Source organism: Leptonychotes weddellii, chromosome 8 (genome assembly GCF_054177405.1).
Source record: "Leptonychotes weddellii isolate Sample4059 chromosome 8, ASM5417740v2, whole genome shotgun sequence".
Taxonomy (NCBI): Eukaryota; Metazoa; Chordata; class Mammalia; order Carnivora; family Phocidae; genus Leptonychotes; species Leptonychotes weddellii.
In genome coordinates, this window is record NC_138376.1 from 93,665,656 (window position 1) to 93,692,962 (window position 27,307).

Here is a 27,307-nt window from a genome sequence, read left to right on the forward strand (position 1 = left end):
CCCCTTCATTTTTCCGTTCCTGCTATCTTCTTCTTCTTTTATTTTTTTTAACATATAATGTATTCAAAATCTTATTAAATGATCTTATGTTCAATTTTTCCACATGGATTCTATAATCTGTTGAAGGAGAGAAAAAAGAACATTCTTTTATTTTGTACCTCATTAGTGAGTCCTAACCATACTCTTCCTTAGGTCCCTTTTCCATTTCAGTCTGGCTCTCAGATTCTTAGAAAGGACAATGGATCTTTAAATTCACTCAGTTTGTGCTGGGAAGAGGCCAAAGTTAGTTAGTGCCCCATTGAAACTCAGATGGAGTAGCCTTCTAGTTGTACAATCTAGGGAAGGCATTTATACCCCCTCCCCCTCTTCTTCTCCTAGTTTGGCATATTGTAGCTTGTGTTTTGCTCTCCCTGTAAATATGAGAGAAAATAAAAGACACTATTCAGCCTCTTTTGTCTGAAAAGTCTGACATTTCAGTGGTTTTCTTTAAAGGGGGTCTTCATTTGTAATCAGCTTTGCCATTAACGGAAATCAATCTGAATGTCCTATTGTGCATCTTTTTCTTCCCGCACAGTCTGAAATTGCCTTTGCCAAGTTTTCGAGCTGAACCTGAAAGACCCTCTCTCATTTCCCCCATTCCCTGCCTCCAGCCCCATTGAATCCTTTCAGAGCTTTCTCAGCAGAAAAGCTACAGAGTGAGGTTAGGGAGGCACTTGCCCTACTCCGCTAACCCAGTGGCCTGAGCCAATCACAAAGCAGATTGGAACCTCACTTGAGCTCCCCCTCCCCCCCTCCCCCCCGGCAACAGCCTTCTGGAAAGGGGGACACTGGAAGGGTGTGTTTGCAATTCAAATCCTTGGCTTTCTGCCTGCCTCTTTTCCAAATAAGAAGGCAGGAGCTGCGGCGAGGTGCAAAGGGGTCTTCTGGGTTGCATTGGCAGTAAGATCCAGAGATCCTCCCTCCTGTCTCTTACCTGTTTTCAAAGCTAACAGAAAGGGCAAGGATGGTGGAGGCTTTCTGTGCTACCTGGAAGCTGACGGACAGCCAGAACTTTGATGAGTACATGAAGGCTCTAGGTAGGTAAAAATAAGATGTGCTGCTCTCCTCTTAACCTGCAGCTTCCATAGTACGCCCATTCCTTTCTTCACCCATGAGATTGGCGAGTGACAAAGACAGAGTGTATTGTCGTAATCGAATGCTAGGCTATGCATTTCCCACAGAAGGGATTTTTAATGTGACATGTGTCTGCTTTCTTGCCTGGGGCTAAATAACAGGGCATTTAGTAGTCTGTGGAGAATGTGAAGCTTCTGTGCCTTTTTGTTTTCTCTTCAGCATCCACTTATCATTTGTGCATCCAATTAAGCATCCATATATATGATTATAGCTCAGTAGTTGTATTGGCTGATTAGGGGGCTAATGAAACTTACACTTGAGGGTCTGGATTCCAGAATAGGAAAGTGGATTCTTGTTATGTGAGTTATTTGGGAAGTTGCAGCTAACTATTGCTTCTTTCTTTAGGTGTGGGCTTTGCCACTAGGCAGGTGGGAAATGTGACTAAACCAACAGTGATCATCAGTCAGGATGGGGACAAAGTGGTGATCAGGACTCAAAGCACATTTAAGAACACAGAGATTAGTTTCCATCTGGGAGAAGAGTTTGACGAAACCACTGCAGACGACAGAAACTGTAAGGTAAGGAGCCGCACCTTCGCTGGAAGGGGGTGGGGAGCAGGGAATAAAAGAGAGAGTCCGCATGGTTCTCTTTTTTAGATGCTGAGAAGTAGAGAATGTTCTCTGTATTTCAATTCAGAGAGGACATGAGGATTAATTTCGCATTCTAGTGCACACATGTGATGTTCTGAACAGTGGGTGCTGACTATAGCTCAAATCTCAAGTCTATTTCTTACTCTACATTTTTCTTTTCATATCTGTATTTCAAAAAGTAACAGTGTTCATTTAAAATAAAGATTGCATTTTGCTTAATCTCTCTGATTGCCTCAGTTTGACTAAATAGTTTGCCTCATCTTAAAGCTTTGTTTAAAAGAGTAGAGTGACCGGTCTGAGAGTACTTGTTCAGGATTTTCATTTCTGATAGATGAAGTTTTTGCATTTAGATGTACACATTTCAATCAAATTATGAATTATTAGTTTCTATAATGACTCCAGAAGCAACAGAGGATATGGTACTAATATGATAATTAGCTGCCCACCATTTATTCAATTATGTAGCTCCTTCAAAAACCACTTCACTTGATTTTTATATGAGAATCTAATCTAAACCTTTGCTATGTTCTGCATTTTGTTGTCGGTCTCAGTCTGTTGTTAGCCTGGATGGGGACAAACTTGTTCATGTACAGAAATGGGATGGCAAAGAAACAAATTTTGTAAGAGAAATTAAGGATGGCAAAATGGCTATGGTAAGTAATGGCAATTCTCCCTTGGTTCCTTCTAGCTTGGCACAGCTCACTCCTGTTTCCCAGCTCCTTCTCCCTCCCCCCCTTCGTTGATAACATTAAGTCTCCAGCAAGGTTCTTTGACCATGCGTAAAACAGAGGAAATACAGATGTCCTAGCTAACTGTATCCTCAGCTCTGCTTCTTTAATTATAGAAAAAAAGAAAAATTCTATGCAGCGTATTTTTAAAAAGTTGCCACTGATTTAGCTACAACTGTGCCAAAAGAATGTGTAGGATTACCGTGAATGTCTAAACCTCAAATGAAATCTGAATATAAAAAATATTCATGGGGACATCTGTGTGGCTCAGTCTGTTAAGCATCTGACTTTTGGTTACGACTCAGGACATAATCTCAGGGTCATGAGATCAAGCCTCATGTAGGGCTCTGCTCAGTGCAGAGTCTGCTGGAGATTCTCTCCCTCTCCCTCTGTTCCTCCCCCACCCCCTCACCCCGCTCAAGCTCTCTCTCTCTCTTTCTCACTCTCTAAAACAAACAAATAAACAAACAAACAAATAAATAAAATCTTTAAAAAATATTCATGGAAATATATAAAAGGAGTGATATTACTAGAAAAATATCAAGTTTCCTGAATATCAGAGAAATTACAGCTACTGTAATAAATAAGAGATCTTTAAGCACTTTATATTTTAGTTTATAAAATTCCATATGTTCAGTGCAGATAATTTAGGATGTAACAGAAAAGTGTAGTATCTCTTTAGAGGGAACCATTTTGGTGTTACTTCCTTCCAGTCTTTCTTTTGAGGCGTAAGGTGTCTTGTAAACATGCCTGTTCAATGCTGGTAGTCATGTAAAAACCTATAAGATATAAAATAAAATAAAACTTCTCTAATAATGGAGTAACATCATAACCTGGGGAAAATGTAATGCCTTAATCTAACATCCAGGCACTATTTTGTGAACTGAGTAATGGTATTTTGATAACATTAAAATAGTAAATATATCATTTGGGGTTTTTTGGGGGGGTGGGTATTGCTGTACATATTCCTTCTAAGTGGACGAAAGGAGTTTCTCATTTTTGTGATTTAAGGAAATTGTTGTTTTTTTCTCTTCTCCATAATTGCTGCTATCAGGGCTGTTCTAGATTAAGACACAGGGCTTACATTATTCATACTTCTTTTCATGGGTGGAAATGGGATGGAGAACAGAGGATCAGTTTTCCTTTTACGTGAACGAATATTTGCCCACTTATTTCTGCACGCATCGTCGAAAAAAAGGACTGATATATAAAAGATCCAATCTGAGATTCTCCTTTATGCTTTTATAGCCATTTTCCCCCCTGGATACAGGACAGTGGATAGCTCAGCTTTGGCATGTATGACTGATCAGTCAAGACTGATTTAAAAAAATATTAAAACAATGGATGATGAAGGCATGCTATATTCTTGAAAGTCATGTCAACACATGAAAATAATGAACATTAAAAAACCCCCTAGGTTTTGTAGAGATTTTAGAACAATTCTTCCAGTCAATTTGACATAAAAGCCCATGTTCCATATCATACCCACCTAGCCACCTAGGTCCACATCGGCTAAAGTATGATGACCAAAGTAATGAGAACATTTGTAACTTTACTTTTTCCTGATGACTTTGAAACCAGTCATTCCAAATACCATTTGTCCAAATTATTTGGATTTTCTAAAAATTCTTCAAAATTTATGTTATGAAAACAGATTCACTTTCAAAGCAGATAGCTATTTTGCTCCAATTACCCTGATAATTTAAGGCAAAAGGAATTCTTTTGACCTGAATCTACATAGTTAATCTTGGTGTTTCAGTTCATTTTCCTTTTAGAGACATGAACTATATATACGTGTTATTCACTCCATAAATAAAAAAGTTTCTTTTCTTTTTATTTTAAGAAGTGAAGAGCTGATGCAGCATTTAATGTTTGTAAATGACATTATTCTTTTGCGTAACACATAAATTATATATATGATAATCTTTAGAAATCTCAGCTGCTGATATTCTTGTGTAAAAAGATTTGATTATCTTTTGCATCTTTCAGACTCTTACTTTTGGTGATGTGGTTGCTGTTCGCCACTATGAGAAGGCATAGAAAGGTTCCTGATCTGGGGTTGGAAAAGCTCTACAATTTTTCTGTTTACTCAAGTCTCAGTGTTATCCTGTTCTTACAGCATGGGTGATCACTAATTAAAGGTTATCTCTGATGTGGGTAGAAAACGGTGCTTTAAACACTTGTTTTAAAAACTTCTTACTGCAACTAGCCCAATTTTGAACTGCAGATTTATCATGTTTTATAATTCACGTGAAAAATTTTAAGCCACATTTTTAAAATAAAGAAGTGAATACATTTTATAATTTCCATTGGAATGCAAATCAAATTGGAATAAAAATCTTACACCCATGAGAAATTTTGTCGTTGTTTTTAATATCAGTAATCTGGCGGGGAATTAGACATTAGGAGGTTTTAGACAAAATAGCCTTTCTTATTGTATAAGGTAAAGCTGGAAAAGTTAGCACTTTGTTTAAAATACGAATTAAAAAGAAATAAGCAGAAGCCTGGGGAAAAGTGGAAATGCCAGTTTTGGTTGAGACTGCCATAGAGAATTTGTGACAATTAAATTCATTTGGCCAGAACCCAAAGTAGCCTTGTGATGGTGGGTTGGGCTGCTATTAGAAACAGGTAGTCTGATGAAACAAAATGATATACATGAAAATGTCTTATTTATATTTAAAGGTAAATATAGTCAAAATATCACATAATCAAAATGTCATGTAACTGGCTTCTTTTTGAAAGGTATATAGGAAAAGAAAGTGAATTTTATCCTGGATTATAAAGATGTGTCTCCAGACAAGTACATTGAGCTCAACTAAGTCAATAAGAGTGCTAAAATGGAGTGTGCATAGAATGTGCATTAAGGCATTCAAATTCCCTTCTTTTGGGGGGTAGAGGGTGTGGGAGTTGTCCAAACTGAGTTGACCAAGGGAAAGTAAATATCTATTTGTAACTGGCTAGGATTTGCCTTTGTAAGTAGAAACAAACAAATGTTATTTTGTATTTCATCGTTTATAAAATACTTTTTAGCCAATTCCCCAAACCAACAATGTGAAGCAGGTAAGGCAGATACTATTATTTTTAGTTTACTGAAGAGGAAATTGAACTGTAAACCTTGTGATTTTCCCCTTCATTTCTTCTCAAAAATTGACATTTCATTTAACATCTCTTCGGGGAAAAAAAAAAAGAAAAAAGAAAAAAGCAAGAGTTTTAGTTTCCCTGATCATTCCTTAGGAAATCTTTTCTCTGTTAGCCTCTGGTAGGAAAATAGGGTAAATATTTTTCCAGGAAAAATATGCAATATTCATTTAATCAGCCAGCCAATTTCAGTAAATTTCTATAAATTAATTCAAGGCCCAATTAACTTACAGATATAAGCATGAGGAAACTTACTTTAACTTACAAAATTCACCATAATGATACTATTATCTGACTATTGGATTACTTTAATTACTATAATGAAGAGTAGAAAAAACTAAAGTGTAGCTATAGGATTTAACATTTGAATACACTTATTACCAAATGCCAAGATAAGACAGGCTTAGATGAAAATTCCTACAAGCACAGGATCTATCGCCCCACTCCCCCATTTTTTTTAGTAGGATCCAAATCCAGAGTGGAGCCCAATGCAGGGCTTAAACTCACAACCCTGAGATAAAGGGCCTACTGCTAAACCAACTGAGCCACCTAGGCACCCCATACCTTTGTCTTTAAAACATGAAACAGAACATCAAGACAGTGTTTGCTCTAAATTGTTTGGACACCCTTCATCTTTGCTTCTGTTGGAGGACTGATTTCTCTTGGTGATTCCAGCCTAAGCTCCAGTAGAAGCATGGATTCTGGTCTCTCTATTCTTAAAGATACAAGGCCTAGGATGGGGATTTGGCAGCTTTGGCTCAGTATAATTAGGCCAAATAACATCCTGCTGCTGTTTATTTCCATAACAATTGTCTCGCAGAGTGAAGAATGGGAAGGGTTTTGGGTGGCCTAAATGAGAACAAAATTAAAATTATAATTACCAAGATCAAGGGTGGCAGTTGTGGACCAAATGTATTTTTCTGGGAAAGTAATTAACAAATGTTTTTGCTTCCTAAATGTTTACAGGGTAGTTGCAAATCATTTTTTCTTCAAGCAGTATTCCAGCTCTTACAGTAATCTGCCAGTGTACTAACTTTTCTGGTTTGTCCTTTTTGTTTTTGTTTTTAACATAGCTAATAGAAAAGGGAAAATTACCAAGCCCACAGGCAATTTGACCAACAGGCCCTGGAAAAACCTTTGTGAAATCCCAAGGTCTGCAAACTTGAGTAAAGGCTGTCTTGGGAAATCCACGCTTGGACCACTGATGATGAGTAAGCAGTGGCTTCCACTCAGTCACATGTGTTCTCTCTCACCCAAATGTACACCTTCACAACAAACCATTCCTCCCTCTGGAACATGGGGACCTATCAATACATTTCCAAAGCTAAGGTGAAAACCCAGAGATGTTGAGGCACTGTAGCTTTGTGCTTCTTAGAGAGTAGGTATAAAGGAAAACAAAAGAAAGCAGAGGAAGTAGAAGGCAGAATGATGTTTCTACCCATTGTCTTTTTAGGATTTCAAGCATTTCTTAGGTTTCAAAATATGCAGGTGGTATTTTATGCTTACTTACTGAAGAATTGTTTCAAAATCAATTCACTTCCCCTAAAGCTTAATGGAAACTGAGGAGATGGGGGGGATGGAGAAGACTGAAAAATGCTATTTTTACACTTAAAAAAAATCCTTTTCCTATCTTTGAAAATGTTTGGGCTAGAAACACACAAGTTACTTTGCTGTCCTTAAAGTTACTCTCTCATCTGTCCACCATTTTTTCCCCTGCCCATTTTCCTCCAGACTTTTGAGGTTGTGGACTGAGAAATTCCAAAGACCGTTCTGTCCACCACTGGAAAGCATTTTGGTTCTAGAAAGGCTTTTGAATTATCCTAAAACTGAGGCAGGACTTAAGCACTCTGGCAATACATGAAACTAGATGGAGGCACCTCGATTCCCATTTCAAAGCCCCTTTCATGTGAACTTTCCCATTAAATTACACAGGACACAATATAAGGTTTCCTCTGATGAGAAACAAATACATTTAACAACCTCTTTTATGAGGTTAGTCATTCTGCAGGATATTTTCTTCTCCAAAGGAATTCCATGCCCTACAAATTTAAGCTATATGCTTTTTATCTTAAAGAGACCAGCATCCTCATATCATAAATGGTAAAAGAAGGAGCACAGAACCCAAAGCAGTTTGGGGATCTTGGTTCTATTGTCAGACTGAGTATCTTCAAAAATTCCTTAGAAGAGTAAAATCAACTAGCTCTATGCTTTTCATGTATCTCTGGACCGCCTAAAGCACAGTTCTGAGACATTGTTCTAACTCAGTTGAGCAAACAAAAACCCCCAAACAACCAAAAAAACTAAAACCTAGTGTCTTTGAGCAGTGTTCTCAAACATCACCATCACTTTAGCATCACCTGGAGGGCTATTAAAAACACAATTACTGGACTACTCCTACGCTCCCTCCTGAGTTTCCGAAGTCATTGATCTGGGATGGGACCCGGGAATTTTCATTTCTAACTAAAATTCCCAGGTGGTTCCGATGCTGCTAGTCTAGGGACCGCCCTTTGAGATCCACTGTGCTATCCAAAACTTCTGATGACCTACTCCAAATTATGATACTTCAAGGTTCTCTGCGTGTGTTCCGCAGAGGAGCCCCATCCGTTTGGTGCCAGTGGTGTTTAGGAAAGATGATCTGCTTGGGGTTTGCCCAAGCACATTCCTTCCTAGGCCAGTCACTGACGCGAAGACATAAGAAGGCAGATAATCGCTAGACAGTTGCAGAAGGTCAAACGAACCCACTCGTTGCGGAATCTGCCCTCGCACGTGACCGCTGGGCGTCTACACCCTCAGCCTTCTGCCTTCTCTCCACCCCCGGGCTAGGCAGCCCCAGGCTCCCCGGCTCGTGGCCTTGACCAGCGATGGCGCTGCTGGGTGCGCTCGTCTGCTGCCTGTTGGTCGCCTGGCACGGCCGTCCCGGGCTCGGGCTGCCCCTGGCGCCCGGTGGCAGCCCGGGTCCCGCTCCGGCCATGGGTGAGTCTGCGACCCTTTCCCCGCCGGGAGCTGCCGGAGAGCGCCGGGTTAAAGCGCCCGCGCAGTCAGGAGAAGTGCTTGGGGGCAGAAGTGCGCCCCCACCGGGGCTCGGGGGAGTGGAGCCCCAGATGCGCGGAGCGCTGGGAGGAGGAGGGCGACTGCGGGACGAGAGCGCCTAGCGACCGGCGGGAGGTCGGGCTGGGGAAATATCCTTGCCAGTGGGGGGCGCTGCAGGGGGCTGCGGAGACCAGATTCCTCCGGGTGTTTGTCCCCGGAGGAAGGAAGGAGATCTCTGCTTGTCCCAAGGAAAACCGAAGCTAGAAGCTGGATGTCCCGCCTTCCCAGAGGGCTCGATCTGCCCAGAGCGTAGGGGAGCTGCGGAGTTTTCTCTTCCCCACAGGGGTGTACATTTCAGTGGGACTCGGGGTGTCTTCTGTCCTGCTCGCCGGGGTGTGGTGGCCTTTTCTTCCCACTCCTCCAGCAGAGGACCATCACAGTCTCGATGCTACCCACCTCTTAGTCTATGTTAGAACTCGTGGGACCTGGATGCCACGGGGTTCTCTGTGGGTGGGACCAATTTTATTCATTCTTAACACTGTTGCAGGAGTGGTTCTCAAAATGTAGTACGGGACCAGCAGCATCAGCATCAGCATCACCTAAATTTGTTAGAAAGGCAGGTTTCCAACCCACCCCAGACCTATGGAGTACGAAACTCTGAGAATGGGGGCCCAACAACCTGTTTAACGAATTTTAAGATTTTTGAATGCCTTTTGAGCCTTCAGTTTCAAAGATCAAGGTACTCCCGCCTCCCTGACTCCCTTTGAAAAGAATTGCTTTGTTAATTAGAGGCGGAAAATGTTGATAGGTGGAGCTCTGTTCTGTGTTTTGGGCAAAGCGGTCTCTGAAACTCAGCACAGTGCTTGGTGCTGAAACCTCCTCTCTTCTCTGACGCCCTTGCTCTCTCACACGACTTTGGAAACGCTCTGAAAAAGTCCCTCCTCTTTGTCTGAGAGCCAAGTTCTCATGACTCAGCTGTCAGGCAGTTGAAAGCAAGAACTGTGAATCTGGTTTCCCAACTGTCCGTCATAACAAGAAATTGTCCCAAAATACTTATGCATGCTGGTTTCTGCTTTTATTAAAGCTAGTGTTGTTTTTCTTTAATTATGGGACTGTTTAGGATTTTGAGATAAAATGTCCCGGCTTGCATGGGACCACCCAATGGCGAAATTGCTGTTTGGCTTTAAGGATTTGATTGCAGAATGCCTCAATGACAACTTTCTGATGTGTAGGGAATCTTCACTTACACTTCCCCATTTTGATAGGGAAGCTACAAGGCTGAGTCACTTAGGGAGGGGGTAGGGATGCAGTAACTGGGGTTTAAAGACCTGCTGATGTGTCAACTCAGCAGTTTCACTGGATATATTATTTTATATGTTTTCCACTTGATGTGACCTTCTCTTTCCTCCTGACCCCATCCCAAATTGCTTCCTTTACAATACCCACCTTGACTGGCTTCTGCTTCCTTGGTGTGTGTGTGTATGTAAATTCCCAGTCCTGTCAAGTCCCAGGGGTCAGAGGACAACAACCCAGGAGACCTTATGTGGGTGTGTTTGTCTACAGCTCTTTAGAATTAAGGGCGCCTGGGTGGCTCAGTCAGTTCAGCATCTGCCTGTGGCTCAGGTCATGCTCCCAGGGTCCTGGGATCAAGTCCTGCATCAGGCTCCCTGCTCTGTGGGGAGCTTCCTTCTCCCTCTTCCTCTGCCTGCCACTCCCCCTGCTTGTGCGTGCTCTCTCTCAAATAAATAAATAAAATCTTAAAAAAAAAAAGAGGGGTGCCTGGGTGGCTCAGTTGGTTAAGCGACTGCCTTCGGCTCAGGTCATGATCCTGGAGTCCCTGGATCGAGTCCCGCATCGGGCTCCCTGCTTGGCGGGGAGTCTGCTTCTCCCTCTGACCCTCCCCCCTCTCATGTGCTCTCTCTCTCTCTCTCTCATTCTGTCTCAAATAAATAAATAAAATCTTAAAAAAAAAAAAAAGAATTAGTAGGTCAGGGCCTGCAGGAGTATTTGGTAGGAACTGACATAAGCAAACAAACAAAAATACCTATTTGAAACAATCATGTGTCTAAACATCTGAATTATGGTTTACTACATTCTTTAGGATAAATTTTAATGTTTTTAGATAAATTATAAGGGTTTTTTTTTGGTATAGTGTTGAGCATTTATCTAGCTAGTTGACAAAACACACATGCACGTGCATATCCATTTGTAGAAATCTTGTTGAATTTTATCTGCAGAACAAGAGAGAAATCATCGTGTAGTGAAAAGAACTTGGGACTGCAAACCAGAGAATCTGTAGCAGAGTGTGGGCTCTGCCACAGGCCAGGTTTGTGGCCTTAGACACACACACACACACACACACACACACAGACACACACACACTGTACTTTATAATTTCACTATAGGTGGAAGGTGAGGCCTCCAGAGGTTCATTATTCATAAATCCCAGGCTAAGAACCTGGCTGAGCTCCTCTTGGCTTCTATTTAAAGACTTCCTTCAGTGCATCTCAGTAATTATCCCCTCATTTATCTGGATCTGGCAATGCAATGTAGTGGAAAGAGCACTCTACTGGAAGTCTGGAGAGACTGGTTCTGGTTCAGCTTTCATTACTGAGTCACCGTGTGATCTGGAGGAAATCCTGAAATCTGTCTGTGCCTAATTAAAGAATGTTTATTGAGGGCCCACTATAGGTCAGACATCTTCTAGATGCTGAGGATACATAAATCTAGGTACTAGAGATGTGTTCTTAATGTGTTTCCAGTTTGGGTTTATAAAATTTTAGTATATTTATTATCTCATGTTCCTTAATCATCATGGTATCTCATGCAAGTGTTGTCATCTATTTTACATGAGGCAAGTGGGACGGAAGGACATTTGAAGATGAGCACACACAGAGAGGCAAGCAGTTCAGTGGTTAAGAGCAGCATGGAACCTGGTGTTAGATTTCCTGAATCCCTAGCTCGACTCTGTTGTATATGACACATGTGATTTGAATTAATCTCTGTGTGCTGCAATTCCTTTCCTGTAAATTGAAAATAATGATGAGTTAATGCATGTAAAGCATAAAAAAAAAGTACAAAACTTAGAGTAAGTACTTGATAAATTCTAACTCTTACTTGGAGATGAGGAGGTTCAATCTCAAATTCAAGCTTGGGGTCAAAGTAATAATAGTATAACTAACATTGAGTTTACTAGATGCCAGGTATCTCCTAAGAGCTTTATTCTACTAAATCACTTAACTCTCATATAGGAGGCAGTGATATTCCCATTCTGCATATAAAACAAGCCAAGATCACACCATTAGATTAGTAAGTGGAACTTGGATTGATTGATTGATTGATTGATTTTTAAAGATTATTTATTTGAGAGAGAGAGAGAGAGAAAGAGGGGGGTGGGGAGGGGCAGAGGGAGAGGGAGAGAGTCTTAAGTAGACTTTGTGCTGAGCGTGGAGCCCCATGCGGGGCTGGATCCATGACCCTGAGATCATGACCTGAGCCGAAACCAAGAGTTGGTAGCTCAACCAAGCTCAAACAAGCGTCACTCAGGATTGAAAGTCATGGTAGTTTCATTCTGGAGTCCCCACTCTTAATCACAACACTATATTGTTCTGTTTGCAGTTTATTGTTCCTTAACATTCTACAAGTAATTAAAAAAACATGTTTGCATAAAAGTAAGATGTACTATATATTTATATGCCAAGAAGGACAGCCTCCAGGATGATTCTGAGCTGCTTGCTAACCCTATTTTGTGTTCTGGCTAAAGTATGTCTAAGCTAAAAATCAAAGCTAGAGCATTTTTCTACATTAAAGAATAAAATAAATCTCTCTTGACAAATGTTTTCAAATGGGGACGGAATACCAAGTAACTGATCATAAAGCCTGCTTTATGTCTACTTTCTCCTGGATCTTTTGTCTACCACTTCTTAGCTGTCAACTTAAATAAGTTATAAAATTGTAACAATGTTGTGGAGAAAAAATAACCCAGATATAACATACTTTTTTCACCTTAACAAGTTAACAGTTTTCAGTTTTTTGCTTTATTATCCCAGCTTTGGGTTCTTTTCAGGTGTTTGCTCCCATCCATACTCAGCCTTCATCATCTTTGTACAGATACAAGTTCGCCTTCTACTTGTTTGCTCCACGTTTCTGGTGTAGGACCAGCTGCTGTGCCGCTTCCGATGTGTTTCTGATATAAATTAGACATCATCAGAGTGAACTCAAAATTCAAAGTGTGAAAAAGCCTCAATATTAAAATAACTTATTAATTGCAAATAAGAAGGCAGCAAAATCATAGATGATATATGTAAATTAGGTATAAACAAACTGAAGGACCTTTCAAAATGGGGTTCAGATTTTGACTCTGCCATTTATTAGCTGGGTATACCTGAGCAAATTTCCTAATTGACCCAGCATTCATTTTTCAACTCTAAAATGAGAACAGTGATTCCTACTTCAAGTTTTGAGAATGAAATGACATAGTATATTTAGTTTCCTTATTATAATGCCCGGCACAAATGCTTAATAAAGAGAGGTACTACTATGATTATTTGTACTTGTATTTCCTTCAATTAAAGAATCTTTCCCATGTTCTCAAATGGGTTCTCGGTTTCTCCCTGAGGTTTCATCCTCTTTAACAAATGCTTTCCTTAATATTAGTAACATTTGATACAAGTGTACACTAGGAGATTTTCCTGTATTTAGTACCTTTTAGGAGCTTCTGGCAATCCCTACTTTTGGCTTAAAGCTAGTATTAAAAATTTATATTCTTTTTCCATTAATGTTGAGAGGCAAGGATTTTCAAGAAAGCAGGAGTGAGATTTAGTTCCTGGTTCTGCAATCTATTCACTGTGAAACCCTAACAGACCACATTATGTTTCTGTGTCAATTTTTCCATAAGAAGAATATAAATAAACTCTAAAACCTTAAATTCTACAAGGAAGGAAACATACTAAGACACAATATATATTATTAGTGACCTCCCAGAAGGATATCTCCCTATATTTCATTATGCAACTTATGTTTGTTATGTAATCTTTGTTAGGTAGTCATGCCGTCCCTGAGCTCATGAGTTCTGACACATGCAAGTAGTAAATTTTAGTAAATTCTTCTTACTTTCTTTGGAATCCTCATCTTCTGACAGAGAAGTATTGTATTTACCTTCAGGGCAAATGAACATTTCAATCATTAAGGCTTTCCTCCATCACAGGAAGGACTATCTCTAGTTTTACTGTAAATATTTTTATGGGAATTGCTAAAGGGAAGTACATTTAACACCATTTCTTTTCTAATCAACAGGACAGTTTTGGCATGTGACTGACTTGCACTTAGACCCTACTTACCACATCACAGATGACCACACAAAAGTGTGTGCTTCATCTAAAGGCGCCAATGCCTCCAATCCTGGCCCTTTTGGAGATGTTCTGTGTGATTCTCCATATCACCTTATTTTGTCAGCATTTGATTTTATTAAAAGTTCAGGACAAGAAGCATCTTTCATGATATGGACAGGGTAAGTGACTATATAAATACCATTAGTTCCTCAATATTTATCTATGGTGTCCTAAGCTTCATTAGAATGCTGAATTCCTATGAAGATTAATTAGGTTTTAAGTTAAGAATTATTTGGGTTTTAAAAATACTATGTCAAGGGCGCCTGGGTGGCTCAGTCGGTTAAGTGACTGCCTTCGGCTCAGGTCATGATCCCGGGGTCCTGGGATCGAGTCCCGCGTCAGGCTCTCCGCTCTGCAGGGAGCCTGCTTCTCCCTCTCCCACTCCCCCTGCTTGTGTTTCCTCTCTCGCTGTGTCTCTCTGTCAAATAAATAATAAAAATAAAATCTTTAAAAAAAATACTATGTCAAATTAATCATTAGATTATTAGAGATAAGGAAGACTTTAGAAGTCTCAGAATTTTTATTTTTTTTAGAATACAGGCTCTAGAAAAATGTCGATGTTAGCTAAGAGATGACTCCACAAACAGAACACTTACATCAGTGTTTTGAGGTGTTTATTAATGTGATAATAGGTCTTGATTAGATAATCAAAAATAAAAGGCTATAATGGGACTTAACGTGTGATAGCAATTTTGTACATATCGTCTCCTGGTGGTATAATTAATTAATTCTGTCTGCCATGACAGAGTGACGAGGTCTAGATTTCCTGTGCCAGCTCTAATGACCATGGTGCTATTTAACTAATTTATACATTATAACTCATTTAATCTTTGCAATTGATATTATTATTATTCCCATTTTACAGATGAAGAGATGAAGGCTGAGCATCTAAGTAACTTGCTCAAGGGCACATAGCTAGTAAATGGCAAAGCTGGGCATTTTAGCTCTGGAATCTGTGCTTTTAGTTGCTAAAATATTTGCTTCTCATAAATCTTCAGTCAAGCGGTGTAATAGGCTTGTATTTGTATTACGCCAATTTTTTAAAATAGGACTCTCTATGGGAGAAAGGTAAATGAAGAGTAGTTTATCAACTCTTAAAAATCATCTGTTGTTTTGTTGTGGAAGTGTGCAATTTACCCTCAGGGTAACAAGACATCATGCATAAATCTAGTAACTTATTATAGAAATTGATTTTATTCTCGGGGCGCCTGGGTGACTCGGTTGATTTCAGCTCAGGTCATGATCTCAGGGTCCTGGGATCGAGCTCCACTCCAGCCTCCACACTTGGCAGGGAGTCTGCTTGAGGATTCTTTCTCCCCCTCCCTCAACCCCTCCCCCTGCTTGCACCGTCTCCTTCTGCCCCTCCCCCTGCCTGCACTCTCTCTCTAAAATAAACAAGTCTTTAAAAAAAAGAAGTTTAGAAATTGATTTTGTTCTCTGTGATTCTGTCTCCTTTTCAGGGATAGCCCACCTCATGTTCCAGTGCATGAACTCTCAACAGACAAAGTCATAGATGTAATTGCTAATATGACAACCACCATCCGGAGTGTCTTTCCAAATCTCCAGGTTTTCCCTGCGCTGGGTAATCATGACTATTGGCCACAGGTGAATTTGATTTCAACTTCCAAAAGTGTTTAAAGGATTTTTCCCATCAGGACTGTCAAAGCTATGACAATAACTAGCTGATGGTAGGGAGTGGGAGCGGGGCTCGTGGAGGTAGGGGAGTGTGCTCTTAATAACTATTGAAGAAGGTAAGACAAGTGCTTTGGAGACTTTAAAGTGACTCTTAATAATCCATAAAAAAAGTTATGTTCATAGTGAGTTATGGAAGCAAATTGCCTAGTTTGTGGATTATTGGTTCTTGTTTCCCTTCATATTCTTCCTCAATTTCTACATTCTTTTGAATAATTTTGTTGTTCATTCACATTTCCATGATAAGGTTAGCAAAGAAGTTTAATATTGACAAATGTTCACATCTTGCAGAATTTCTATCAGACATACAAAGTTCTCCACAGTCTGACCTATGCTAGATTATGATTAAAAACAAAAACATAGGTTCAGTTCAGTTGGTTAAGTGTCTGCCTTCAGCTCAGGTCCCCGGATCGAGCCCCGCATCAGGCTCCCTGCTCAGCGGGGAGCCTGCTTCTCCCTCTCCTCCCTGTTCATGCTCTGTCTCGCTATCTCTGTTTCTCTCAAATATATAAATAAAAAATATTAAAAAACCCCAAAACATAGCAAACTATCATAAGAACCAAAGAGGGAGGTTCCTGTTCAAGTCTAGTTTATCTAATTAAGATGTGATTCAAGACAGAGATTGTGTTCAGAATATTTAATGGCTGATAAGCCCAGGTCTCAACCTATTAGAGTGGCCATTTGTTTTTTTTTTTTTTTAAAGATTTTATTTATTTATTTGAGACTGAGAGAATGAGAGAGAGAGAGCACATGAGAGGGGGAAGGGTCAGAGGGAGAAGCAGACTCCCTGCCGAGCAGGGAGCCCGATGCGGGACTCGATCCCGGGACTCCGGGATCATGACCTGAGCCGAAGGCAGTCGCTTAACCAACTGAGCCACCCAGGCGCCCTAGAGTGGCCATTTGTTAAGCAGCCTGTACATAACAGTTGGATGCTGGGCCTTGCCTATAGGGTCCTCTTAGAGTAATGTAGAATCTTAGACTTGTACAGATTCAAGAGATCTCAGAGATCATTTTTTAGTTCAGGGCTTGACAAACTGTGATCTGTGGTCCAAATTGGGCCTGCCACTTGTTTTTGTTAATAAAGTTTTATCAGAACACAGCCGTGGCTCTTCTTTCTGTATTGCTTGTGGCTGATTTCTGATTTTGCGCTAGAACAGCAGAGTAGAATTGTGGCCACAGAGACTGTATGGCCCATAAGCTTAAAATACTTATTATTTGGCCCTTTATAGGAAAAATTTGCTGATCCTCGGTCTTCATTTTATAGATGGGAAAACTGAGGCCCAGAAACGTCACGTTGTTTGTTCACGTGCTCACAATTGCTTAGTGGTAGAGCCCACATCCTGGATCTTTGGTGTTCAATTAGACTAACATCTGCTCATTTATCCCTTGTTATTGCCAGATTCACATGCTCAGTATTCCTGAACATGGCATTTACTTTCCTACCTCTCTTTGTCTAGATTTATCTCCTTGCTTAGAATGTCTTTTCCATCTCATGTCAAAAGAATGCTTCATGAGGGGTTTGAACACCTAAGTAGAGTGATTTTGAAAAGTTGTACTCTAGGATGAGCTTAAGTTTCAAGTAATTTCTTGGCACTGGCCTCCAGGCTTGAAATGAACAATATGTTAGTCTTTGCCAAGTCATCCTGTAAGCCGGTGGTCAACTTTGTTACTGCTAAGATGGTAGACCACACAGGGCAAAGGCTTGGGGATGAACAATCTCTAGAAGCCAGAGCTTAGCCACGTTGGTGTTTTGTTTTGTTTTTTAAAGATTTATTTATTTGAGAGAGAGAGAGAGTGAGAGGGGGAAGGGACAGAGGGAGAGAGAGAATCTTGAAGCAGACTCCCCACTGAGCATGGAGCCCGACGAGGGGTTCAATCACAGGACCCTGAGATCATGACCTGAGCCGAAAACAAGAGTCAGCCGCCTAACTGACTGAGCCACCCGGGCGCCCTGCGCACATTGTTTTTATATGCTTTAGGTGACATGCAGAATGGTGTCGTGGAGAACACATGGGGTTTAGGGTTGTATTCACTAGAATGCAAAACCCCATCCTGCTCTACTACTAACAGTTTGACCAACTTGGATAATTCACTTACTGTCCTTGACCCATAAGTCACTCATTTATAAATAGCAGCAATAAATAGCTGTCCTGGGAAGTTTTTGTGAGAATTAGTGATACTACACGAAAAGGCCATGGCTTCTTGCCTGGCACATACTAGGCCCTCAGTAAGTGGGAAGTGGCAGTTGTTACACAGTGAGCGGTGACATGGGGTACATTTTTCCTAACTCCTCTGGGGATTTGTTTCATTTTACTTTTATTTCTGTCTTCTTTTTGTGAAGTCAAATCTTATAATAATTCAAAGATATAGGTGATATCTAAATTCTAAAATACATCCTATTATATGTATAGCTAGGGTATATTGGGCAGCCTGTACACCGTAAAGAGTTAATTTTTTTCTCTTTCTAGCTTATGACTTTATATATGAAAATCTTCTTTCTACTATTCTATTTCCACCCTTCCACCCCAGTTTCAGAAATGTCAAATGTAACATGAAAGCCCCACAACAAATTCTCCGACAGACGGATAGCCGAGGTCGAATTCTGGTGAATGTTAGTAACAGATATGTTAGTAACAAATTGAGCAAATAATTTGTTAACTACTTTTTCTCCATTATAATCTCATAAACATGCACATAAACCTAGTTACATAAGCATACATATACAGATGCACATCCCCACCCATTACATCAGAAGTAGATATTAGCGTGGGCTGCCCAGGGATTCCTTCCAGTCGCCACCCAAGGAAGCAGTCTGGGCCAGGGTCCTCATTTACTCCTACACTGGCCAGACTGGTGCTAACAAACTTATGAGTGAGTCACTTCTCATTGTACCTCATTTCTCAGCAGTGCTCATGTCACAGCCAAAGAGGACTGAGATGATGGCATGGTACACCAGATACTTGGACATAGGAGTGATGGTCGAAAGACCTGGGATTTAGACCGAGCTCTGGAACTGATCAGCTGTCCCTGGATGAATCATCTAACTTCTCTGGTGCTCATATTTCTCAGATCTAAAGTTGAGAGAAGAGTCTAATTTTATGTAATTTTAAGATTATACATGACCATACCAGTATTTTGGCATGGCTAACACTTTTAAGTTTTTGATGTTGATGACAACCAATTTTTAATCAGAATCGGGATTGATTTATAAGTCATTGTATGATTTTCAGACAGATGATTCTGATATCTTACATAAATTGAAAATATACTTAGGATAGTTAGTTCTAGTTAGAACAAGTCGTTTGGTTATTACATTCCCTGAATGTACTTATATTTTCATCATGTATTAGAGATATGTATTAGGAATGAATAGTGACTTGGGTGTCATCTTGAAAAATAACTAAGCATTTTAACTAATGCTGACAGGAAAACTCCTTTAAGAGATAGGTCCATATTACCAATATACAGAAGAATATAAGGAGAGTGAAGAAAATGGCTTCAGTTTATTAATACAATTTTTTAAAACAAAAAATAGGAATAATTACCAAATTTCACACATGATTTGTGCATTTTTATTCAGTATGTATTTTCTTAAAGTTTGGGGTATTTTTCCTTCCTTGAAGCTTATGTCACCATAAAGACTATTATAATATGATAAAATAGGATGATAAATACTTTATGATAAAAATGTTTTATACACATATTGTTTAAAAAAATCAAAACCTGTGGGGCGCCTGGGTGGCTCAGTCGTTAAGTGTCTGCCTTTGGCTCAGGTCATGATCCCAGGGTCCTGGGATCGAGCTCCGCATCGGGCTCCCTGCTCAGCGGGAAGCCTGCTTCTCCCTCTCCCACTCCCCCTGCTTGTGTTCCCTCTCTCGCTGTCTCTGTTTGTCAAATAAATAAATAAAATCTTAAAAAAAAAAATCAGAACCTGTTGATATAAAGAGACATCTTCAAATCAAAATCATGTGGTTGTAAATTTTCATTCAAGAAGTTCAGAAGTTTTATACTGGGGTGAGCATTTCAGAGGACATTGTTTAGTTCTAAAACCATGAAGTTTTCTCCATTCCCTCAGCGTGCTATACCAGCATGCATGTTCAGGCTCAAACCTGCCTCTGTGTCTGTTTAATGAGCTCACTCCCACATCTATCCTATATCCTGGCCAACCAGCAAAAGTGCTTTTCTCTGTAAATTACACTGTGCATGTTGGCGTCTGGGTCATTGACTTTGCTTTGATGCCCTTTCTTGTCAACTTGATGAAATCATTATTCAAGGCCTGGTTTGTATGTTCTCTTTACTTTCCCCCCTGATGCTGTGGGCCAGACTCAATTATTCACGCCTCTATCCTCCTAGAACCTTTGTAGTATCACCTTGCACATTGTCTTATAGGTGATTGATTATATATTTTTTTTGTCTCCTTGAGTTATAAATTCCTTGAAGGTTACGTCTATCTAGTATTCATCCTTGCATCTCCAGATGTCTAACATAGTGGTATGTGCTCAAGTAATGTTTAAATTAGTTAATCCACGTTATATTGTTTGTGGCCAGGATCAACTGCCTGTAGTCACCAGCAAGGTATACAATGCAGTAGCAGATCTCTGGAAACCCTGGTTAGATGAAGAAGCTATTCATACTTTACGGAAAGGTAAGTGAAAGATTTATTCATCCTTAATTTGTCTCTATTTTTATTCATGTTGTTTAAACTAAGATCTTTAATGTTTGCTTGGGTGTATTCATTCTGGATGTGCCCAGTTTTTCTGGAGGCCATAAGTCATATTTGAAAGCTGAGGAGAGGCAGGGGTGGCAAGCGGACCCAGGGCAAAGCGAGCAGGTCCAAGGTCAGGGACCAGCTCTAAAAGTACCACTGCAGCAGCTCCTTGGGTGTTGTCATCACCGGCTCGTGGGTGTGGGTGGGGTTCTGCCTTTAAGCCTCATCCCCCCGGAGACTGTAGCAGCTCTGGTTTACCTGACGTCTCTTCCAAGGCAGTCTCTGGCAAGGTCCAGCTGTGTTCCCATTCTTTGCATTTTATATTTCATGCTATCTCTCATCTTAACTACCCAAACATGCAGAGGTAGAAGTTGATGCACTAATATTTCTTTTCTAAAATTCGATACCTCGTGGCCTAGTGCCCAAACAATTCATGTTTCATCTGAATATTGGATACAACTGTTATGATTAGCTCGGTATGTGGGAAGGCTGCCGCTGGACCTGGCACACAGTAGGTTTTCAGTATTAAACCTGATTCTTATTTAAGAACAGCCTGTGTACATACAAACTAAATAATGAGAAATAAGTATAACCTTCCTGACTGGCTTGTGAGCCATGATTAAGAATTTGCTTTCATAGTCACTGTGAATCTCTACGTGTGTTTTTCTAGAGTGTGTCTTAAATTTCTTTTTATAGGGGGCTTTTATTCACAGAAAGTATCACCTAATCTGAACCTTAGGATCATCAGTCTAAACACAAACTTGTACTATGGCCCAAATATTGTGACTCTGAATGAGACTGACCCAGCAAATCAGTTTGAATGGCTGGAGAATACACTGAACACCTCTCAGCAAAATAAGGAGAAGGTAGATCCCAGAGACCAAAATCTATCTGGGGATAAACAGGGGCTAAATGTGTGCATTTATTAACTCGAGTGGGGTCAGGTATTAATAAAAGTATTAAAATATGAAGATGTTTTCACACGAAACACCTTATGGTTTAATTAACTCTGTTGTGTTTGTTTGATTTTGCTTTGCTTTTAATGCTTGAGGACTGATTGATATCTGTTTTTTTATTAAAAAAAAAATTGTGACCAAGGTCACAGTTACCAAATATCATCAACAGTGTAGTTTAAATGAGTCAAATGCAAATGTAGTGATATTGATAGTTTTAGAATTTCATCTTTTTGGGGGCATAGGAGAGATGGGATATTAGCTTTCTAAATTTTAATTAATATACTTTCAATCTCGGGTATCTAAATGTCATTTGGTTGTGGTAAGAGTGCAAAAAGATTCTCATCAGTCTTCCTTGTGTTTCTTTTTCCAGGTGTACATCATAGCACATATTCCGGTGGGGTATCTGCCCTATTCCGGCAGCACCACAGCAATGAGGGAAGTCCATAATGAGAAATTGATAGATATTTTCAGAAAATACAGCAGTGTCATTGCAGGACAATTTTATGGACACACTCACAGAGATAGCATGATGGTTCTTTCTGATAAAAAAGGTAATATGATATTCTGTTTGCATCTCCCCAATCCAAGATGCTAGAGCAGAGCAGTGGATATCCGGTAATTTTTATTGAGCCAGCAAATTAAAAGTTTCACTAAATCAACCTGCCAGCCCCAGATTTTTCTGAATTATCTTTTATACTTGTAAGTCAAGTGTCTAATTCATATTTAGGCCTGCAGTTGGGTTTCTCCCTATTTGTTCCACGGGGCCACCATCATTTGATAGCTGTCAACAAAAAAACCCTCTGAAACCCTCAGCTCACTCAACTTTTCTTTCAGATCCTCACGTTGAGAGAAATACTGCTGTTCGTTATTTACTTCCTAGACTCAAATTTCTTGTGATATGATTTGTTTTACTTCTCAGAATTTGATTAGCAAAGCACAATTTACCATTGGTTTAAAATATATCAAGCACTTAATTTTAAGTGCAAATCAACATTGTCATTTACTCAGAATTAGAAGAAAAAAAAATAGAAGAAGCTCGAGCATCAAACAAACAATGATTACCTATTTTTAAAGATGACCTCCTCACAAGGACAAGAAATTGGGAGTTAACAAAATAAGAGTTCTGATTTTAGAGTAGTCAGCTAGGGAAAAAAACTACATATTTTTTTCAGCAATTGGGGAATGTTTTCAAAATGCATTACCTCTTTCATCTACAATGAATAGGCTTGGTAAAAAAATGACCATTTTTCAGCATTTGATAGCTTTTTTTACTCAGAAATTTAGTCCTATAGTAGCTATGTATAAAAACATGGTGACATTAATCAGATTCTTATGTGTCATTATTGGCATGTTGCTCTAGGTAGATGCATAGAACAAACTAGTTTTGTATTTGTGTGTGTGTGTACTTGTAATAACTTGGATTTTGTTATTATGAAAATTTTCAAATATGCCCCAAAGCAGAGAATAATAAAACAACCCCCCATGTACCATCACTTATATTTGACACCTATCAAGATTTTGCCACATTTGCTTTATCTGTTCATTTTTTTATTCTTTTTTCTTTTCCTTAAGTATTTGAAAGTGAGTCTCAAACATTAGATCTGTTTTAGCCCTACGTGCTTCTGTATGCATTGCTAAATATATGACTAGCTTACATAATCTTAATATGATTGACTTACCTAACAAGATCAACAAAAATTCTTTGGTATCATCTAATACCAAATCATAATAAAGATTTCTCTATTTTCTCAAAAGTGTCTCTTTATAGTTGTTTCAAGTCAGGATTCATCAAGGACCATATGTCATTTGGCTGTGATGTCTGTTAATCTCTTAATTTGAATTTGTTCACATTTTTAATAAAGTTAAACTCAATTAAAAAATATGTTTATGTACATATGTTTTATCCAGGAAGTCCAATAAATTCTTTGTTTGTGGCTCCTGCTGTTACCCCAGTGAAGAGTGTTTTGCAAAAACAGACCAACAATCCTGGCGTCAGGCTATTTCAGTATGATCCTCATGATTATAAATTATTGGTAAGTTGGCACAATTTTAGAATTATGCATGTCTTTGTACAGTTTTCATTAGTTTAGTTGAATGTTTTCAGCTTAACTATGTAAGTTGTTTCTATGTTGAAATCTCATGATGTCTTTCTTCTTTTTTATATTTGGTGTGTCAGCATTTGCTAAGTATGGGTATAGGAGGTCAGCTTTGGGGAGGTTGTTTCTGTCCTAAGGACTTCACATTTGTTTAGCACATTAGTCAGGGCCTGATTTGTGGACTTGTATACATACTGAAACTTTTCACTAAGCCCTATTTATTACTAATTACTCTTCCCTAAAACATAGTTGTGCAGATCATTGTAGACTCTGAAGCCGTACTCTTTCAAGAGTTGTTTTACCTAACTTCCTTGCCGCCAGTCTATTCGTCTGTAAAATGAGGATTAAACTAAGCATTACTGACCTCACAGAGTTGCTGTCAGGATTACGTGAACAGATATGTGTAAAACACTTAGAAAAATGCTTGGCTTATAGTAAGCACTCAATACATGTTGGCAAATTTTTTTTTGTAAAGAAAATAAATTGAGCTGGACATTTATTTTTGAGACACATGTTCTCTGGAGCTTACACCCGACTATGTTTTAGATCAATTTAGCCTCGAAAGGCTGGGTGTTTTGCTTATGAGTACTGCCCCTTTTAATTAATATAATTTGAAAAGAAATTTTCAATTAAAGCTCTATTGATGTAAATGCATTTTTTTCTAGATAAATTTAATAGGAGGTAGCTGTCTTATTCTGTAGAACATGTTTTTATGAAGGAAGAAGGGCAGGGAAAGTCTGATTTAATGTGTAAACATTAGATTAAATAAAACAGTTGACTGAATTATTTTTACAACTATTAGTTTCCTATTTTGGGATCTGAACATCAGATACACATACACGTATATATACATATATGTTATATATATTATGTATGTGTATACATGTACATATACATGTGTGTGTATATATACACACACATACTGACATGGGAAGATGCCGTGATATAGCACTGAATTATTTTTAAAAGTGCAAAACAGTGCATTGTATAACTTCATTTTTTGAAAAAGCCAAAAAGATAGTAAATAGGTATATATATTCTAAATATTTATATTTGTTTTGTACATAAAGTCTAGAACAACACACATACACTGGTTTAACAAGTTGTTCATTGGGGAGAAAAAACCCACTTTAATTTACAGTGCCGATTTCCATGATATAGATACTCCCATCACGGCCAATTTTAAGCTGCCCAAGTGATGTCAATTAACTTGCAAGACTGCTAAAAATTGGACGGTCGGCTCTGCGAGCTGATGCAGCAGCCTCAGCACACCACTGATTTATATGCAGTGATTTTATTAGCAGTGGTTACTTTTGAGGCGTGTGAATCAAAAGCTTTTTATTTTGTACATCTCTCTGTATAGTTGAGATTATTTTCTGTTACGTTCCTTCATTATTTCCCATAGAAAAAAGTAATATGGATTTTTCTATTGGGACTTTTTTTTTTTCTCACTGTTTTTAAATGACTACAACTTTAAATGAAGAATGTCACACAAATCCTAATAAGGACTCTTCTTGCTGTGCAGTACTTTATATGCCAAAGAATGAACCAAGCTTTGTTTTTGACATAGGATATGTTGCAGTATTATTTGAACCTGACAGATGCAAATCTAAAGGGAGAATCCAATTGGAAGCTGGAGTATGTGCTGACTCAGACCTATAGCATTGAAGATTTGCAGCCAAAAAGTTTGTATGGATTAGCTAAACAATTTGCAGTCCTAGGCAGTGAGCAGTTTACAAAATACTACAATTACTTCTTTGTGAGTTATGACAGCAGTGTAATTTGCGATGGGAAGTGTAAGACCTATCAAATTTGTGCATTTTTGAGTCTTGATCATAGTTCCTATGTAGATTGCCTCAAACAACATTATATAAAGTACCATCCCTAGTATTTCATGGTTTGTGTTCATAGAAAATGTAACACTGCTCTGTTTCTGAGCTCAGTTTGTGGAAATTGTTACATAAATCTTTGTGAGTTACTGAGTGGGCAAGCAGAATTCCTATCTTTGCTTTCCTTTTTATAATCCTCAAACGTAGATATTTGTAACATTCTAAATCTTATTATATCAAATATATTTGAACTGCCCATTTCTAGAATGATGTCTGGACGTGAATACCCTATCTTCCAGTTTATAGATCTAATGCAAACTCTTGTACACTCTTGAAATTGTCATTTATGCAATAAAGCAAATGATTTCTCCTCAAGTATGATGAATTATTTTTATTTTTTTAATATATTTATTTTTATTTAAATGCAATTAACGTATAATATATTATTGGTTTGAGAGGTAGAGGTCACTGTTTCATCAGTCTTACATAACACCCAGTGCTCGTTACATCATATGCCCTCCTTAATGTCCATCACCCATTTATCCCATCCCCCCACCCCCTCCCCTCCAGCATCCCTCAGTTTGTTTCCGATGATTGAGAGTCTCTTATATTTTGTCTCCCTCTCTGATTTCGTCTTGTTTTATTTTTTCCATGATGAACTATTTTTAATAGGAAAATTTTCTTTTAATTCACTCTTAAAAATTTATGCGTAAACTGAGGTTCAAACTGTTTAAATCTCATGTGTAAACTGAGGCTAGCATTGCTTCCATGCACTGTCTACTGTTGGGAAAACACCAAGGTCTCATCGAGGCCATCATGGAGCCTGGAAACACCACAGGACATGAGTTGCTTAGCTGTCTCTACCCTGTGAATGAAGGGGAGTCCTCTTTAGCACCGCTAACTTTTAAGGAAGAGAATGTCACAAGTTGTGCTTCTTGTAACTGCAGTACTAGCATAAGGCCTAGATCCTGGCCCAGTGCCTGGCACTTAGTAAATAATTGCCGAAAGGAATTGAAAGGTATGAGTATTTCTCAAAGAAATTTGTGAGGATGCAGCAGTGGTGTTTTCTTTGTCACGATACCTCAAGAGAGGATAAAAATGAGCTTTTTTTTTGTGGGATTGTTTTTTGGGTTCTCCCATGGTTGCTTGCCTCTCAGCAGCTTCCCTCAAGCTGTTGTTTGCTTCCAGGCTAAGTAGGAGAATTCGAGTAGAAGAGCAGAGGAGGAGGCCTGGAGATTTAGGAAACCTCAGTACTTTGGCTCACTGAATACAATCAACCTGAGGTCAATCCTGAGATCAATCAACAAGAAGAGTGAAACTCATTATCCTGTGACTGGTTTGACTTTGTGTAAAAAACAAAAACAAAAACAAAAACAAAAAAAACTTATACATGTAAGATCTCACCATAATGACACTAAATAATTCTGATTTCCAAAGGGCTGAGAACACAAATATTGCAAAATAAAAATATAACATCTAAGAGACTATCGATATTCATTAAGGAAACATTTTCTTAATTAAAAAAAAAAGAAGTGAGGATCTGGAAACAAAGTAAAAATTCAATGTTATAAAATAATCTCATTATTTAGAATTCATCCTGCCTTCAATTTTATATTCAAAGTTGGTATTGTCAAATGCCTACATTATATATTTATATATTTTTATACTCATGGACAAAAGTTTTAAGAAAACAGGTTTGTACCATATAAGAAAAAGAATTTTAAATGGTGAAAACCAAAGATGATGCGCACTGACTCCAAATGAGTCCCTGCGGTGGGAGTGAAGAAGTTTGGGTTTGCAGGATTACAGTGGAGGAAATTCCTGCATTGGCTAAGATTTGGGGCAGTGAACCGGCAGGGTCCTTTCTACGTTATTCTACGGCTTAAAATTTTTAATGCTATCTTTTTGTGTTCAGATTACTTTTACCTTAAAATAGAAATAAATGGTCTCACATTTCAAGTAATATTCAGGGATTTT

General features: G+C 38.9%; 2 protein-coding genes across 2 annotated transcripts; both read left to right on the plus strand.

The window, feature by feature from the left end:
• Positions 1–794: 794 nt before the first annotated feature.
• FABP7 (fatty acid binding protein 7) lies at positions 795–4,851 on the plus strand. The gene is made up of 4 exons (XM_006751710.3): positions 795–1,076; positions 1,519–1,691; positions 2,315–2,416; positions 4,481–4,851. Exons 1-4 carry the CDS (start codon positions 1,004–1,006, stop codon positions 4,529–4,531), a joined length of 399 nt encoding a protein of 132 aa, XP_006751773.1. The 5' UTR covers positions 795–1,003; the 3' UTR covers positions 4,532–4,851.
• Positions 4,852–8,350: 3,499 nt separating this feature from the next.
• Positions 8,351–25,705, plus strand: SMPDL3A (sphingomyelin phosphodiesterase acid like 3A). Its single transcript, XM_081828902.1, has 8 exons — positions 8,351–8,602; positions 13,955–14,168; positions 15,510–15,654; positions 20,290–20,386; positions 21,146–21,315; positions 21,776–21,956; positions 23,314–23,438; positions 25,072–25,705. The coding sequence occupies exons 1-8, from the start codon at positions 8,491–8,493 to the stop codon at positions 25,387–25,389; spliced, it is 1,362 nt and encodes a 453-aa protein (XP_081685028.1). The 5' UTR covers positions 8,351–8,490; the 3' UTR covers positions 25,390–25,705.
• The last annotated feature ends 1,602 nt before the right edge of the window (positions 25,706–27,307 follow it).